General features: G+C 39.7%; 5 protein-coding genes and 3 long non-coding RNA genes across 10 annotated transcripts; 5 read left to right on the top strand and 3 right to left on the bottom strand.

Moving 5' to 3' along the window:
• Window positions 1-43: 43 nt before the first annotated feature.
• On the top strand, window positions 44-1408 carry LOC145697299 (methylthioribose-1-phosphate isomerase-like). The gene is given in 5 exon segments (XM_081774488.1): window positions 44-192; window positions 239-471; window positions 517-804; window positions 851-1164; window positions 1206-1408. Coding segments are annotated over 5 exon segments (1104 nt in total). The 5' UTR covers window positions 44-81; the 3' UTR covers window positions 1364-1408.
• LOC145697308 (uncharacterized) lies at window positions 1362-1776 on the bottom strand. Its single transcript, XR_014133865.1, has 3 exons — window positions 1650-1776; window positions 1529-1602; window positions 1362-1488 (listed from the first exon to the last, which is right to left on the bottom strand). It is a non-coding gene; the product is annotated as an uncharacterized LOC145697308 (long non-coding RNA).
• Window positions 1777-2582: 806 nt separating this feature from the next.
• Window positions 2583-4211, top strand: LOC145703882 (uncharacterized). 2 transcript variants are annotated; one of them, XM_081781290.1, is made up of 5 exons: window positions 2583-2788; window positions 2877-2926; window positions 3366-3389; window positions 3678-3894; window positions 3946-4211. In XM_081781290.1, the coding sequence occupies exons 1-5, from the start codon at window positions 2595-2597 to the stop codon at window positions 4157-4159; spliced, it is 699 nt and encodes a 232-aa protein (XP_081637416.1). In that variant the 5' UTR covers window positions 2583-2594; the 3' UTR covers window positions 4160-4211. The 2 variants fall into 2 exon arrangements, with proteins under 2 accessions (XP_081637416.1, XP_081637409.1); XM_081781283.1 differs by having other exon boundaries at window positions 3934-4210.
• Window positions 4212-4489: 278 nt separating this feature from the next.
• LOC145710444 (uncharacterized) lies at window positions 4490-5116 on the top strand. Its single transcript, XM_081788236.1, has 2 exons — window positions 4490-4718; window positions 4833-5116. Exons 1-2 carry the CDS (start codon window positions 4512-4514, stop codon window positions 5010-5012), a joined length of 387 nt encoding a protein of 128 aa, XP_081644362.1. The 5' UTR covers window positions 4490-4511; the 3' UTR covers window positions 5013-5116.
• Window positions 5117-8903: 3787 nt separating this feature from the next.
• Window positions 8904-10804, top strand: LOC145709130 (uncharacterized). The gene is made up of 4 exons (XM_081786815.1): window positions 8904-9062; window positions 9388-10309; window positions 10354-10581; window positions 10620-10804. Exons 1-4 carry the CDS (start codon window positions 8934-8936, stop codon window positions 10778-10780), a joined length of 1440 nt encoding a protein of 479 aa, XP_081642941.1. The 5' UTR covers window positions 8904-8933; the 3' UTR covers window positions 10781-10804.
• Window positions 10805-12069: 1265 nt separating this feature from the next.
• LOC145710917 (uncharacterized) lies at window positions 12070-12525 on the bottom strand. Its single transcript, XR_014135101.1, has 3 exons — window positions 12439-12525; window positions 12271-12396; window positions 12070-12227 (listed from the first exon to the last, which is right to left on the bottom strand). It is a non-coding gene; the product is annotated as an uncharacterized LOC145710917 (long non-coding RNA).
• A 302-nt stretch (window positions 12526-12827) lies between these two features.
• Window positions 12828-13590, top strand: LOC145703712 (tyrosine-protein kinase Srms-like). The gene is made up of 2 exons (XM_081781107.1): window positions 12828-13121; window positions 13168-13590. Exons 1-2 carry the CDS (start codon window positions 12929-12931, stop codon window positions 13548-13550), a joined length of 576 nt encoding a protein of 191 aa, XP_081637233.1. The 5' UTR covers window positions 12828-12928; the 3' UTR covers window positions 13551-13590.
• LOC145703720 (uncharacterized) lies at window positions 13539-14500 on the bottom strand. Of its 2 annotated transcripts, none has more exons than XR_014134377.1 (3): window positions 14399-14500; window positions 14054-14152; window positions 13539-13711 (listed from the first exon to the last, which is right to left on the bottom strand). It is a non-coding gene; the product is annotated as an uncharacterized LOC145703720 (long non-coding RNA). The 2 variants fall into 2 exon arrangements; XR_014134376.1 differs by lacking the exon at window positions 13539-13711 and adding an exon at window positions 13850-14010 and having other exon boundaries at window positions 14399-14438.
• Window positions 14501-14660: the final 160 nt, after the last annotated feature.

Genomic DNA, 14660 nt, shown 5'->3' on the forward strand with positions numbered 1-14660 from the left:
ACGGCTTTTGTTTGTTCAACTATTTGATTTCGATGACGCATAATTTCAAGAAGAGTTCGATAATTTAGAGAAAGAGAGATCATGAGCTTGGAAGCAATAAAGTACGAGCGGGGAAGCTTGGAGATCTTGGATCAGCTGAAGCTCCCATTGATTTCTGAGTACATCAGAATAAGGACGATCGAGGATGGTTATGTAAGTTGATTAACAACGAAAAAAATCGGCACGTGACTTGGTTTAGCGGGCGATCAAGCAGATGAATGTCCGTGGGGCACCGGCGATCGCAATTGTTGGATGTCTAAGTGTAGCCATTGAAGGATCGTTTTTATATCGCAGCTTTTCTTGCTAGAAATCTTTGACAAACCAAAAGCAAGTTGATAGAAAAGAGTTCGAAGACGAAAATTTATTGAAAACTTTCGTTGTTGATGGGTTCAACAGACTTGTTTCAGCCCGTCCAACTGCTGTAAACATGACGTAGGAATTATAAACAGAGCTTCCTTTTGTTACGGAAAAATTCAGAGAAGCAGCTCAAAGATACTCTCAAGTTGATTCCTGGCTAGTTAGAGGAGATCTCAAAGCGTCAAAGACGAGGCTCCTTGCCAAGCTTGAATCGGAGATGGAAGCTGACATCAAGACCAACAAGCTTATCGGTGACCACGGCGCTGAAGAGATTCGAAAGATCGTTGGCGAACAAGTTACAATCCTCACTCATTGCAACACCGGCTCGCTAGCTACGGCTGGATACGGAACTGCTCTAGGCGTCATTAGAAGTCTCTATCGAGACAAAGCTCTTTACCATGTCTTCTGGTTATTATCATTGCATATTTTTAATCCACAGCTGATCCATCTTTAGTACTGAGACGCGCCCTTATAATCAAGGGTCGCGTCTGACAGCGTACGAGCTGGTTTATGAAAAAATCCCGGCAACGTTGATTGCCGATTCGATGGTCAGTGCTGCGATAAAAGAAAAAGGCATAAATTGCATTGTTGTTGGAGCTGATAGAGTTGCGAAAAATGGCGACAGTGCCAATAAAATTGGGACTTTTCAACTTGCCGTTGTTGCGAAGCATTTCAAAATCCCGTTTTACATTGCTGCTCCTTTCACTACCATTGATTTCAACTGTGAAAGTGGAGATCAAATTGTGATTGAAGAAAGATCTCCAAAAGGTAGAACTTAAAAGCGAAGACAAAAATGAGCATTTTTCAAGAGTTGACTAAAATAGGCGGGAAACGAATTGCAGCTGAAGGAATCAATGTCTGGAACCCAGCATTTGACGTGGCTCCGGCGGAATTGATCGAAGGAATCATTACTGAGAGAGGAGTTTTCAAGCCAGACGAGCTCAAAAACCAGATGAATGTTGAGTAAAAAACTTGTGTTTTATTGAGAATTGTAATAAAGAGGAAAACTATCTCTGATATGCGGCAGATCGCACATGACGTTCGTGTTGAACCAGGACGCAGCAGTAGCAACAGAGAGCCGTCAAATAGTCCCTAAAACTCCTTTGAAGTGCACTCAAAATTTTGCTCTTACTTAAAGTAATTCGTCGGAATCGATGATTTTCGCATGATTTCTTGTCGTTGTTGGCAAAGGACAAAAGCAGCAAGCTTCGAATTTATGATGAAATCCGTTCAAAATTGAATAATTGACTTACAAATGTTCCAATCCATTCAAAAACTCCAGCAGCAATGTAGCATCCATGTGAAGTTATGCAACATTCCTGAGACATCACCATTGTATAGTTAGTGATCTCCCCCAAACTGTAAAGAGCCGTTTGAGTTGTAACTTTTTGGTGTTTTTTTAAGTGAGCTTATGATTCATAAGTTATGAAAGATCTCATTTTCCCGCTGAAAACATTCCTCGGTTTTGATCGACATGCTGCTGAATCTCATAAAATGAAAGACAGGGAAGAAAAGTTGCTTTCAAGCAAAGACCAAATTCATCGAAGCAGCTGAACAGACCGTGGCTAAAGTCTGGTACACCGTGGATTATTGGCTTATTTGTGGTTCAACTGGATGAAATCCATTAAAAAGATTATTATTCTTTACAAATTGGACCCAAAAACTGTTGATCGGGCATTGGTTGGGTCAAGACTGGTTGAACTGGTGGAACATTTGAATATATTTCTGCCTGTTTTTGCTCGAGAACATGATTGTAAGCAGGAGGCGCCTCAGTAACTGCCGGCTGATCAGCTGAAACTCTATTGATAATTTCTTGCTCTCCTCGAGCCATTGCCTCTCTTGATTTTTCTTCCATTTTTTCACGCGAAAATTTCGGTGCTTCTCTGTGAATAGGCTTGGACTCAAATTTTATTTGCGAATGATGTTTGAATATTTGTTCTGTTAGTATCCACACGTCAGAAGATTGGGAGGGAGTTGTTGGCAGTTTACTGTAATTCTATCGGATCAAACTTGCAAACACCGCTAAGTTATGAATGTGGAAGATCTTTGTTTCTAGAACACCAGTTGTTGTGGAGCTTGTCCGGGCATCAGTCAGTCAGTTTGAAAGGGGCCTGATTCAGGGGAAGGTTGAGCCGGTTTTCGTTGATTTTAAATCAAACTTCGAAAGTCGAATCAACCCTCTTTAGTTCACAGAAAAGATGAGCAGTCAGGAGGAAGAACAAGCGCAGCAAAAAAGGGGCCGCCGAAAGTCAATCGATGGACACTTCATCAGCAACGACCTTCACGAAGTGATGCCTTCCCAGAATTTGTTATCAGATACGTTCATAAAACCGCCAGTACAAAAGTCGAAAAAGAGGAAAACTCTCTCAGAAATGCATGCAATAAGTAACGGGTCAATAGTAAAAATCATTATTTTAGTTTTTTTCTTATTATTATCATTAGATTTTTCAACGAGTTACTGACCCTTTTCTAAGAGATAGAAGCGATAGAGCCGTAAGAAGAGCTAGTGTTGCGCCGAATTTTAACTTTGGTAAGTCCCGACAATTCTTGTAATTAGTAGATCATATGATTTGTATCAAACTTTTCGTTATTGAATAAACTTCATCAGGATACTAAAGTAAAAAGTGAACGAAAAGAAACAGAGGAAAAGAAATACTTTTATGTTGAGAGAGCAGTGTGAAATTGCTAACTGAGGAAAACAAAATCAAAATATGGCTATTTTTTAGTTTTTAGTTTACCTTGGCGCTCGACTAAAAACAGCCATATTTTGATTTTGTTTTCCTCAGTTAGCAATTTCACACTGCTCTCTCAACATGAAAGTATTTCTTTTCCTCTGTTTCTTCTCGTTCACAGTATCCTGATGAAGTTTATTCAATAAACGAAAACGTTTGATACAAATCATATGATCTACTAACGAAGTCAACAAAAAGATAAAATTCTTGTAATTGTTTCTCACTTGTAATTTTTAGTTGTCGAAGAGGGAATTTTGGAAGATTTATGCGTAGGCATAACGCACAAAAAAATCAACTTTTTCCCTGTAATAGATACAAGTTTGAAACTTTGGGAGCAACTAAAACACCAAAAATGACTTTTCAAAAGCTTGGATGGCACGAAAAATCAATTTTTTGGCAACTTTGGGGTACTAAAAAAGTACTAAATTTTAAATTTTTGAAATTTTTTTTTTGTTGAAATGTTGTCAGAGCGCAAAGATCTATATGATAGGTGAAAATTAGCTTCCTACGACTTTCAGATAAAAAGTCGATTTTTTGTGCGTTATGCCTATTTATGCGAGATAGCTGGCGAAGAAGCTGAAATGGGCGGCGAAATCATGCTGAGCGACGATAAGACGGATCTGCTCAAGCGAATATCTAAAAATAATAATACAAAGGATATATTCAAAAACCAAGAGTCGTATCAAAGCTTCATCAACAACAAGATCATCGGAAGTGAGAGCTCAAGTTTAGAGCTCACTACGAGCATTAAAGCATCAGTCACAAGGTAAGAATTTATCAAAAGTGAACAATCGACAATTTACAGTGAACTAACAAGCGCTGCAAGCTCAACATTATGCAGCAAGTCTTCATCGATGGACCGGAAAAAGTCGCTGGCAACTGTTCCTAAAGGCAAAATCGCAACGCAAATCGCTACTCAAACGAACATAACCTCCGAAGAAGCAGCGATGGAGATCGTCGAGCAAAATGCCAAGAAAGAAAAAAGCCTCCTGTCCAAGGTCAAAAAGATTATTCTCTGCAACAAAAGCTAGACATGCATAAACACTCCTCGTTTCAATAAACGCTATATTTTATTAAAAAACTAATGTTACTATTTCATCAATCGCAGCAATAAATGGCCATCAGAGTCTAAAAAAGCTAAAAATTTTGTCGAAAATGACCCATTTACGAAGAAAAATGCGAACTGTTCGTTTATAACGAGCACTCTAAAGTCGCGACTTACGTAAATTCGGTTATTGCTACTTGAGCTTAACGCATAACTCGAGATAAGATTAAAAACACACCACAAACACGCCAAGCGCGCATTCTACATGCGGTTCTAGCGCTATAAAAGCAGAAAACGCGGCCATATTTTCACAGAGAAAAAAAAGTAATCGACCAAAAATGAAACTTTTCGCCATTTTCGCCGCTGCCGCCACTGCTCAGTCTCTCGGCAACGAGACTCGTATGTACGGAGCTGATGGTGCTGCTGCTGGAAGTGCTTCTGCAGGATGCCAGGGCCCAGTCTGCGTTGCTGCTGTTGAGGCTATCGAAGCTGCCACTGCTCAGTTGCACGCCGATCAAGATGCTACCAGAGCTGCTCACGAAGCTGTAAGTATTTTATTTCTACTAAGAGTGTAATCAAGAATAGGAATGCTTTCTGAATCTTTCCCAAGCTAAAAATCGTGACCCTTTAATTTTAGAAAATTAAACATATTTTTCAAGGAACGACAGGACAAACAACTTGAGCAACAACAGATCCAGGCTGATTTCGACGCTGCCATGGCACAATGGCAAAATGAGACTGCTGAAATGAACGAGAGACATCAGCTTGATTGGCAAGCGTTCGGTGATGAATGGGCTGCCATTAACGCCGAGTGGGCTAACGTCGACTGGTCTTACTAAACGCGGGATCTTGCAATGAAGATATTCGAAAGAAAAAGCTTCTATATCCAATAAATCTGTTAAATTGTCTCAAATACAAACACATTATAAAAAAGTTCTCTTTATTTCGAAAAAAATAAGTTTGCTAAACGATAAATTCTCAAAAGCATAAAATTTCAATTTTAAATTAGTCATGACTCATGAGTATTTTATACATTATGCCCAGTTCTAAAGAGAACTGTTAAGGGACCACCCGCTACGAGCTCGCGCGGCTTTTTTGGGCGATTTTTCAGTGGCGGCCACTGTGGCGCTAAAAACAAGAGAATCTTAGATTGTCAGATTCTCTCTTCAGGTATAAATAGATCCATCTTTGGTCTATGAACTTCCTTTTCAAGCAACATTTATGATCAAATTTCGTTATCATAAATAAATTTTATGCTTTCTTGTTTGAAGCGATTGTCGAAAATCGACAAAGCTGTTTTCAAAAGGCATCAGCTCCTAAAATACTTGTTACTTGAAGTTATAAATACCCTCATCGAACAGCGCATTCAATTTTGACCAGGGCATTGCTCGCATGGTCTTCAAATTTTGCTTATATCCGGTCTAAATCAGTGGAGTAACTCAGTGTGAAGCCGGTGTCGCGCAGCATGAAGCGCGCGTATTCAGCCCAAATAGTGCAAATTCTCCGCCGTGCGTAGGAAAAATGATAATCGTGTGCGAGTGCTCTCTGAAGTACTAATGGAAACTCATAAATATTTTTTCCTTCCGACATTGCAAATGTCCCTTTGATTTGATAAGAGATTTATCCTTGAGAAACGACTTTCGATTCTCACCTGACACATCCGCAGCTTGATCCGTCCTTCAGTTTTCGGCAGAAAATTATCACTCAATAAGCAATCGAAAGTTGTCAAAATATTGGCCCTTGAACAATTCGCCAGTTATACTTAAAATAATATATCGTATTATTGATATTGATATTGATATATTGATTGATTAAACCTTCTTCCTGTCATTGTCAGGGAGACGACGCAAGAATTGTCAACCAGACTGAAGATAAAGGGTATGGAATTTCGCGTTACTGACTTCCGAAGTCGGCCATCGTCGGCCGCCTTCGGATTTTTTACGAATCAAAGCTATTGTCTTTCGCAACACTCATAAGATAACAGACTCGCTTGGCAAATATGAACACCTGAGTTCACTTTGGTGTGACGTTCATGTACGAGTAAATATTTGCTGCTGCTGATCTATTTTAGTTCTCTAAACTTGCATTATAACCACTTAGCAAACTCATCGGTGAAACAGTTTTATTTCTTATGACCTTATCAAAAGGTCTTTGCATCTATAAAGATAGCAGTGGGAAAGTCCTGAAATAATTAAGAAAGCGATTGACAGGGGAGCAGGAAGTATTTTTACAATCGTAAAAGTCTGATGAAAGCGCGGTCGCCATCCCAGCCGCCATCGATTGCGAATTTCAGTCGAGGCTTGAGAGCTTCTTCCTTCAGCCAGAACTTGAGCAGGGCGTCGCGAGTGTAGTTCGGAATCAGGTTGAAGTCCGCAGCGCCGTAGGTTTCGGTGAGAAAGTCGCATCCGACGCCCGAGTAGATGGAGGCAGAGATGAGCGATTGAATCATGATCTCGGTGAAGCAAGAGACGCGCTCGAGGGCGAAATCGGGATGGGTCAATTTATACTTGTTCAAGCATCGTTTGTAGTCGACGATCGTTCCGATCATCCGATCGAGGATGCGGTCGAATTTGGAGGACTTCTTGTGCAAACGCTTCATTTTCTCAAGATGCTTTCTGACATCCATCAATCGTGCTACCTCGAAGAACTGAAACTGTAATTCCATCCCAGCTCGTGTTTCCATTCTGGATGAATATCAGAATCACAAAAAAATGTTTCTTCTTTGGTCAAAGAAAAAGGTTCGAAATTTTTTTTAAACTCTCAATTTTCGTTTTGATTGTTTTTACCTGAAGCGTGGGAATATAAGCACGTCCGCAACAGCGCCTGAATTTGCGTAGAGCGCCACCAAATTTATGACTTTTGATGGCATATTTAACCTTACGCTGCCCAAAAACGTTTAAAGCTAAATTCACTTTCTATTAAATTCTGACGCCTAAAGGGGGTCGCCAAAACTCTTAAGGGTACTATCTTCGATTCCCAGAAGGTGTCTTTTCAAAAGATATATAGGAATCGGTTATTAGAAATAGATTCTTCATTAGATTTTACGATTATATCATATTGACAACTATTCGAAATTATCAATGTATCTTGAGATATGGCCTCTAGAAGTTTTTTCGAAAAAAAATTTTGAACTTCGATTTTCTCGATCAAGTGCTTGTTCGAAGGCTTAGAGCAAGGGCCATATGTTGGTAGCTGTATCGATCGCGACATCAAGATATTTTCGATTCTAGAGCCAAAAATGTGTCGCAAACTTTTAAAAAATGCTCAATTTTCACAAAATCGACGAGACTCAATTTTCAAAAAATTATTTTTGGTATTTTTTGTTTTTCAATGGAAAAATCCTTCTGTAATTTTAAAGATTCATGTTCAAATTACAAATAACCTATTCAACCGTTTATATAGGCCATTTTGGCGAAGATGACCACTTCAAGCCGTAATTTAGCCGCTTTTCTGTTGAGCAATTGATAAACACCTCTGTAATAGTTAAGATCTAGGAGAGATCTATTAAATGAGCCTATATGGACTCATCTATCATTCACAAGCTCCGAGTTATTCAAGGCTCAATTTGAGGAAATCGAAGATAGTACCCTTAATCCTAAGTTATTTAAGAGTAGTTTTAAAGGTTCTGTGTCATAATCTTTGGCACACGTGGTGGGGAAGGGTTAATTGAGTGGATGTCTTCCGACCATATTGACTATCACCAAAGTTTTTCGAAAGACTATTTTTCAAAGATGCAGATTTCTGAATGTACAGTTGTTTCTTATTTTGTTCTTCTGATGTTATTTGATTATGAGTCAAAGTTTATGATCGACCATCATTAATGCTTCAACTACCGGTCCGGTAGTACCGGAACTTAATTCTGCAAGAAAATTAAAATAATTCATTATCATAATTGTTCTTCTTTTTCACCCGTTGTCAAGGAAAGAAAAGAACTTTCGTTTTTCTTTTGAGGTGGCGCTCTTCAACCAAGGGAAGTAAACTTTAAACTCTGCGAATTACTCCGCAAATAATAAAAAGTGACTTTCGCAAATAAAAAAAGACTTCAAGTGACGGACTTACTTACAGTATTCGCTCAACGACATACATCCGATCATTCACATAGAAAGAATAATCTACCATTATAAAGCTTCAAAGTTCTAAATAAAATTGATATAAATCCTTATTCCTGAGTTAATTCCGAGCTTCATCCAAAAGTCTTTCCTTATCACTAGTTTTGAAGATCATGAAATAATGTTTTTTCAAGTGTGAGCCAACGCTCTGAAACAGGATTATCGCACCATTCTCATCACGACCTGTAAGCAGCAACCTTATTTTTCTTCCAGAGAAATCGACATGGGGCGAATTCTTCAGAACGGACGTAAATTTTTCTTGTTCTTTAAATTCTATCATTATTGAATTTTTGAAGGAATTGATTTATTGGTGCTGGCATGTGAAGATGCAGGGGCTTACTTTCGAATTATCAAGGATATGTTCACCGTAGGAACGGATTTAGAGATCAGAAAAGACACTTTCGGAAAGATCTGAAAAATCTGCGAAAAGAGCTTCAGGATATTCCTCAATGGTGCAAATTTGACTTTCACGTTCGCGGCTACCCAATTGATCCTGACAATTTTCCCTTTCAGCGGCGCACCAAACGTCGAATTCGAAGGAAGCGGTCTTCCTTGATTTCGGCCTTTGTCCATTTCAATTTTCGGTAATTTCCCACTTATGAAAATCGCGCAGATAGAGCAAAAACAAAGCTGCTGTTGGTGACGGAAGAAATGCTCGAGCTAGCAGAAGATGATGAAGAATTTGTTGGAGATCTTTCGGAATTGCTCGAGCGAGGGCACTTGGTGGCGATGAACGACAATCTTCCTGTCGCTGAGTTTGAAAGATTGGTTTCTTCATTGGTCAAGTTCAAAAAAACACTCAGTGTGGAGAATCATTGTTTTTCGCAGTTTCCAGTTCGATTGTTCCCAGTTTATTCCGCTACTCAGCGCGGAATCACTCGTGCGGCTGGGAGGCGCTAGAACAATTTTTCTTCGGAAGTCATAGTTGTAAACATTATTTATTAAATCACCGTGTAATTTTAAGAAAACCGTTACGAGGCGGGTTTGGTGCTCTCCCATCTAGGTTCCTACCCCGGTGACCTTTCAATTTAGTCTAAATGTCACAAATTCAAGATATCGGGGCTGCCCACTTTCAAATTGAATGAAATCTTGAACTTTGAAATAGGGAAAGCGCGCAAAAGACATCAAGAAGCTGGAAACGAATGAAGTAAGCAAGCTTTTCGCAGGAACCATAAATCTACTTGCGAAGCCAATGTATCAAATACAAGAGTTTCTACCTTTCCCGCAGAATATTTCAGCTGCTGATCCGGGCGAAATCTGCTTGCTCGCAGAGGATGAGCTGGATCCGTATCAAGATTACATGGTCAACTTCAAACAAGGGGAGCTGGAAATTGATTCGATTGGGGACATGATCAGTAAGCAAAGTATCACTTTGCCGATTCCCCTTGGCTTGGGGCCTGGAGAAGTTGAAATCAGAATCTACCCGGTCAAATACGGAAGGCGCCTGTCTGAACTTGTCGGAAAATCGGTCATTTATCTGGAAGAGTCGGAATTGGACAAATCCACAATTGAGACATTTTTGTTCAAGAAATTTAAACGACCGCTGGATGAATTGATCAACAACACTCTCTGCTCACTTCTTTGCGAAAATGAAGATAGAAGCTTTCAAAATTTCTGCGAAGAAAAACAGTTGAAAGAAAGCTTGGAAACGATAAGATGCTTTGATTCGATCAGAAAAAGAACGTACGAGAATGAAGAACCCCCAAGAAAAAGGCTCAAGGAAGTAAAACAATCAAAAGCGCAAGAAACGCAAACACAGCTCGAGTTTCAGTCGATCGAAGTGCAAACTGACCCAATTACAGTGACTTCTGAAGAAAACGGCAAACCTAGAACTCCGGAGCCCGAAGCTAAGGTTGAAGTGCCAAAGAAAAAGGAAGAAATTGTTCAAGAAAAACCGAAAAACACGAAGCTCGAAGAACGGCTAAAGGAACAGGAGCGCAAAAGAAAGATTGAACAGTCGGTGAAAAACATTCAGGCAGAATCTGCGCCGAAAATTGCCGCAAAGAAGGTTCTAGCACCCTCGATTGGTAAAAAAAAAATAAAATATCATGATCATCATGAAGATTTTCAGACGCGAAATCTACTCTTCCGAAACCAACACCTCCAAAGCCGATAGTTGAAACAAAACCTATCGAAAAAATTGAACCAAAGAAGGATGCGAAGCAAGAGCTTTTGAATCCAAAATTCGACTTTCAGACGTTTGCTGATGAAGATGACAAGTGGATGAAAAGACAACAGCGAATAAACGAGCGGCAGAATATCGTCAAATCGGCCACTGGAAAAGTCAAAAAAGGCTCAGGTTTTGAAATGATATTTTTGTGATTCAAAACTCTTTAGGATTCCGATATGACAAGAAAAAAGGCTACGACCGGTACTTTTCCAGTTCCGAAGAAGAAACAGAAACGGAAGAAGAAGACGAAGATTACGAAAACGACGGCTGCGACGATCTTTTCAATCCTCAATTCTCTTCAACTTCCTTTAGCGTCTATTCATTTTGAAAACGAATAAAAATTAGGACTCGCTTGAACAATGGCTCTTTTCAGATAATTTTTCCTTTTTTACGCGTTTTACGAGCGTTTTCTATAATAAGAAAAATGAAAATCTGACAATTATGCTTCATCTGAAATGAAAAAACTTTTGATTATATTTTTCTTCTTTACGAATGCAGAGGAAAACGTACATGTATGCGGTGGCGAAGAAGGCCTTGATGAAAAAAGTGATTTTCGGGAAAAAATTAAAAATGAAAAGGATTCGAATCTTCAAGTAAGATTCGTTACAGATCAAGAAAATTGCTTTCGCTACGGGCAAACACAATGGATAGCAAGGTCTTGAAATAATTTAACAACAAGTAATAACGAGGGAATCTTGAGACCGATAAAGACATCAGAAAATCGCAGCTAGAAAGCTTCGACTCCTTCGAGTCTTTTTTCAATGGACTTTCTGTAGATTCGAGGGAGAAAATGATCGTAACGCAAGTGAAAAGCCTCTGCTTCTCGGAGACGAAGTTTCGCTTTCAACTCAGAAAAAATTCTTCTGGCAGTATTTCTATCATTCCGCGATGCCACGAAGAAGGGCACTTTTATTCAATCGAACAGGGAGGCATCAGTAGCTCGACGAAAGCGATCATCATCGTCTTTACCTCAATCTTTGGGATTCTATTGATCTTGATTTTGCTGATCTCGGATCGTTTCAGCCAATTTACGCCTAACGCCGCTAGAATTATTCAAGCGTTCGTTAGGGAAGGAATGTAAGTAGTTTTTTTGCCCTTTTTCGTGACTTTTTCAAGAAATGAGAGGGACAAAAACGGTCCAAAATTCTTCGACTTTCCTCGATCTGGCAAAAAAGCGGACTGGACAAAACTCGGAGATGGAAATTTTGGAGAAGTCACGCTCATCGACATGAGTAAAAAGCGAAGTCCTTATATTCTTTCTCGAGTTCAACGAATGGGCCTGTTAGAAACCGACTATGTTGGAAAGGTGGCTGCAAAAGTCTGCAAACTTGGAGATACGAGCTCAGAAAAGGCGAGACAGTATGGGAAGTTTTTGGAAGAAGCGGCTACTGTTGCCAAGTTCAATCATGAAAAAATCGTGAAACTCAGAGGTGAGATCTTTTTCAGAGATTTTTGAATGAGTTTTGAGGATTTATGCTCGACGATGACAATGTTGCAATTTACATCTGCTTCGAACTGATGAGCTGTGAGCTGATAGACTACGTTAGAAACAACCAGGACCTTCCTGAGCAAGTTTTGCTGCGATTTGCGAAGGATATTACTGAGGAATGGTTACACACAACAAATAATAGATTTATTTCCAGTTTTCTATTTTCGATTCATCGGCGAAGGACCACATGAACTTTCCCTTCAGATTTCCGGAGGAGGGAGTCAATCTCGTCTTTGGAAAGATTCCAGACGGGTCGGTCGTTGATTCGCATAATTTGGTCATTCGCCTTGAATTTTCGTAATGAAATGATGATTCTTATTAGGCATTACCTTGAGGACTAGCCATGAGGGGCTGGCAAAGTCAGTAGACTTGACAGTAGGTAGTTGATTGTCATCCTTTTGGATGTGGATTCCGAAGTTTTGGGACCCTCGGAGGGTGTAGCTGTAAGTTGTTAGCTGAAAAAGGGTTAGTCCTCGTTGATGTCAGATTTTTGTTACCATTCTTCGGGCAGCAGACATTTTCTTTGTCGATCGGAAGTTTTAACTTTTGTTTTTGAGATTCTAGCTCTGTTATGAATATTCATATCGATCAAGCGCTTATATAGCCCTTAGTTGTAATCTTTCATCATCTCCATTTACTTTCGCCTGGTGGCGCACGGTGCAAAGATGCATCTCGAAGAAGCCAGGACAAGAAAAAAATCAATGTTCTTACCATATTTGGTCAGGAACATATGATGAGTAAGCGCACGCGCCAGAGTGCAAATAAAATTTAACAATTATTGTGGCGAAATGAATCGTAACGGAAAATTTTTAAAATGATGAAAATTCGACCTTTAACACTTCATCATAGAGTGCATTACTATAAATGTGTAACTGAAGAAAGGCCTGCATCTATCTTTCCAAAATCAACTTTGTCCATCGAGACATCGCTGCCCGGAACTGCCTCGTCTCGGAGAACGATCAGATCTGCAAACTCGCAGATTTCGGAATGGCTCATCAAATGGAAATGCACCCTGAGACTGGAAAATACATCTTCGAATCTGACAACAGAGGCGAAGCCCTTCCAATGGCCTGGACTGCTCCTGAGGCGAGCTTGAGCAAACATCCGAGGATCTATAATGAGAAGACGGATGTCTGGAGCTTTGGCGTAACTCTTTGGGAAATGTTCTCGAGGGGTGCCTGTAAGTTACTCTTCGAACTTAACAATTGGAAATCGACGATTTTAAGGTCCGAGAAGTACTTATATGGACCGATACGGGTCTCAATTCATGCCAGATTTCTTCGCAGTCAATGCAGCGTACATCTCACAAATCGCTCATCACCGAGCTGCTGGAAATTTCAATCAAATGAGGGCAGTGCAGAAACAACGAATGTATCTCATAAGCGACTTTTGGACATGGCTCCTCAATACTGAATCAACAAACTTTCTTCCGCAGCGCAACATAACAAGAAACCTCCCGAATCGACCTCTACCAGCAATTACAATCGAATCCGACGAAATCTATCAAATCATGGTCAACTGCTGGTCACATGACCCTAGCCAGAGATTTTCTTTCAAAAGAATCGAGCAAGAACTTTCTTTTCAACTTTACGATCATTCTTCTTATTAAAATTTATTTCTAAAAAACTGAAAACAAGCTGATTATAGTATTGGTATATTCGTTCTTCTGTATCTAGCAGCCCATGCTATCGCTTCCACCAGCAATGGCTTGTCCGAGTCCACGGGGCCATTCGACCCCCTTTTGCATGAAATCCGTTATTTTATCACACCCTTATTCCGGTTTTTCAAAGACTTTCAGTTGAATAATTATTTATTTGATCAAAGTTCAAGCAGCAGCCTATCGGTCAATTAAAGTGCGAAATGCTTACTCGTAGTAAACAAAGTATCAGTTACGACGAAGTGCAGGTCAAATAATGAAAAATGGTAGTGATGGTGATCGGTTAATATCAAAGAAGGGATACAGTAGTTTGTCTAGAGGCCCATGCTGTCATCTCCCCCGGCAATGGCCTTGCCCAAGCCTCGAGGCCATTCCACCCCGTTTTGCATCAAGCTGGTTATCTTATCGCACCCTTAAAATCAATTCTAGCACAAAATTTCTTTGAAAAACCGAACCTGAACCGAGACAAGCAGCAAATGGAGAGACCATGATGTAGATTCCAGAGCAGAAGAAGGCGACTGGCCAGCCAACAAGGATCAAAATGAAGATGTTCACTGTCGTGGGATTTTATGTGTTTGAATATTATCGAGTTTGCTTATCTTTGGTCCACCTGTGGAATCAATAACGATAACAGTAATCTAACTTAGATACCGATTGCCTTGTTGATTCTAGGTCCGAGAGAAGGTATGACTGAATAGTAAGAAACTCTTTTTAAAACAAATATACTTCTCTAAGAAGAAAAATTTATATTCTTTAGTGTTTAATAAGCCTAAGGTAAGATAGTCTATTAAAATCCGCTCATATAGTCCAAAGAACGTTTCCCATGACTCTCTTCCTTGATTTCGGTTTTTGCGAAAACTCTCAAAAATTGTCAAGCTCTTTTTGATCTGCTCTATTTCTTGTTCGTTGCAGATATTTCTAACGGTAATGATTAACTAGCTGACTGAGCGTGCTTACTTAGCGACGGAACGAAACTAAACAATTCTCCACTTGAGTTTCCAGCTGAGCTTCAAATAGTTTCCAAGTCATCTCTCAAAAATCAGTTCTTATCTTTAATTCAGT

Source organism: Oikopleura dioica, chromosome 1 (genome assembly GCF_907165135.1).
Source record: "Oikopleura dioica chromosome 1, OKI2018_I68_1.0, whole genome shotgun sequence".
NCBI lineage: Eukaryota > Metazoa > Chordata > Appendicularia > Copelata > Oikopleuridae > Oikopleura > Oikopleura dioica.

Excerpts from the sequence above, each read along its gene's own strand:
- LOC145703882 (XM_081781283.1), top strand. The coding sequence starts at position 2,595 with ATGAGCAGTCAGGAGGAAGAACAAGCGCAGCAAAAAAGGGGCCGCCGA. Across the intron at positions 3,390-3,677 it reads CGAAGAGGGAATTTTGGAAG|ATTTATGCGAGATAGCTGGC; the intron begins ATTTATGCGTAG and ends TGCGTTATGCCT. Across the intron at positions 3,895-3,933 it reads ATTAAAGCATCAGTCACAAG|TGAACTAACAAGCGCTGCAA; the intron begins GTAAGAATTTAT and ends GACAATTTACAG.
- LOC145710444 (XM_081788236.1), top strand. The coding sequence starts at position 4,512 with ATGAAACTTTTCGCCATTTTCGCCGCTGCCGCCACTGCTCAGTCTCTC. Across the intron at positions 4,719-4,832 it reads CCAGAGCTGCTCACGAAGCT|GAACGACAGGACAAACAACT; the intron begins GTAAGTATTTTA and ends ATATTTTTCAAG.
- LOC145709130 (XM_081786815.1), top strand. The coding sequence starts at position 8,934 with ATGCTCGAGCTAGCAGAAGATGATGAAGAATTTGTTGGAGATCTTTCG. Across the intron at positions 10,310-10,353 it reads GGTTCTAGCACCCTCGATTG|ACGCGAAATCTACTCTTCCG; the intron begins GTAAAAAAAAAA and ends GAAGATTTTCAG. Across the intron at positions 10,582-10,619 it reads AAAAGTCAAAAAAGGCTCAG|GATTCCGATATGACAAGAAA; the intron begins GTTTTGAAATGA and ends AAAACTCTTTAG.
- LOC145703712 (XM_081781107.1), top strand. The coding sequence starts at position 12,929 with ATGGCTCATCAAATGGAAATGCACCCTGAGACTGGAAAATACATCTTC. Across the intron at positions 13,122-13,167 it reads AATGTTCTCGAGGGGTGCCT|GTCCGAGAAGTACTTATATG; the intron begins GTAAGTTACTCT and ends GACGATTTTAAG.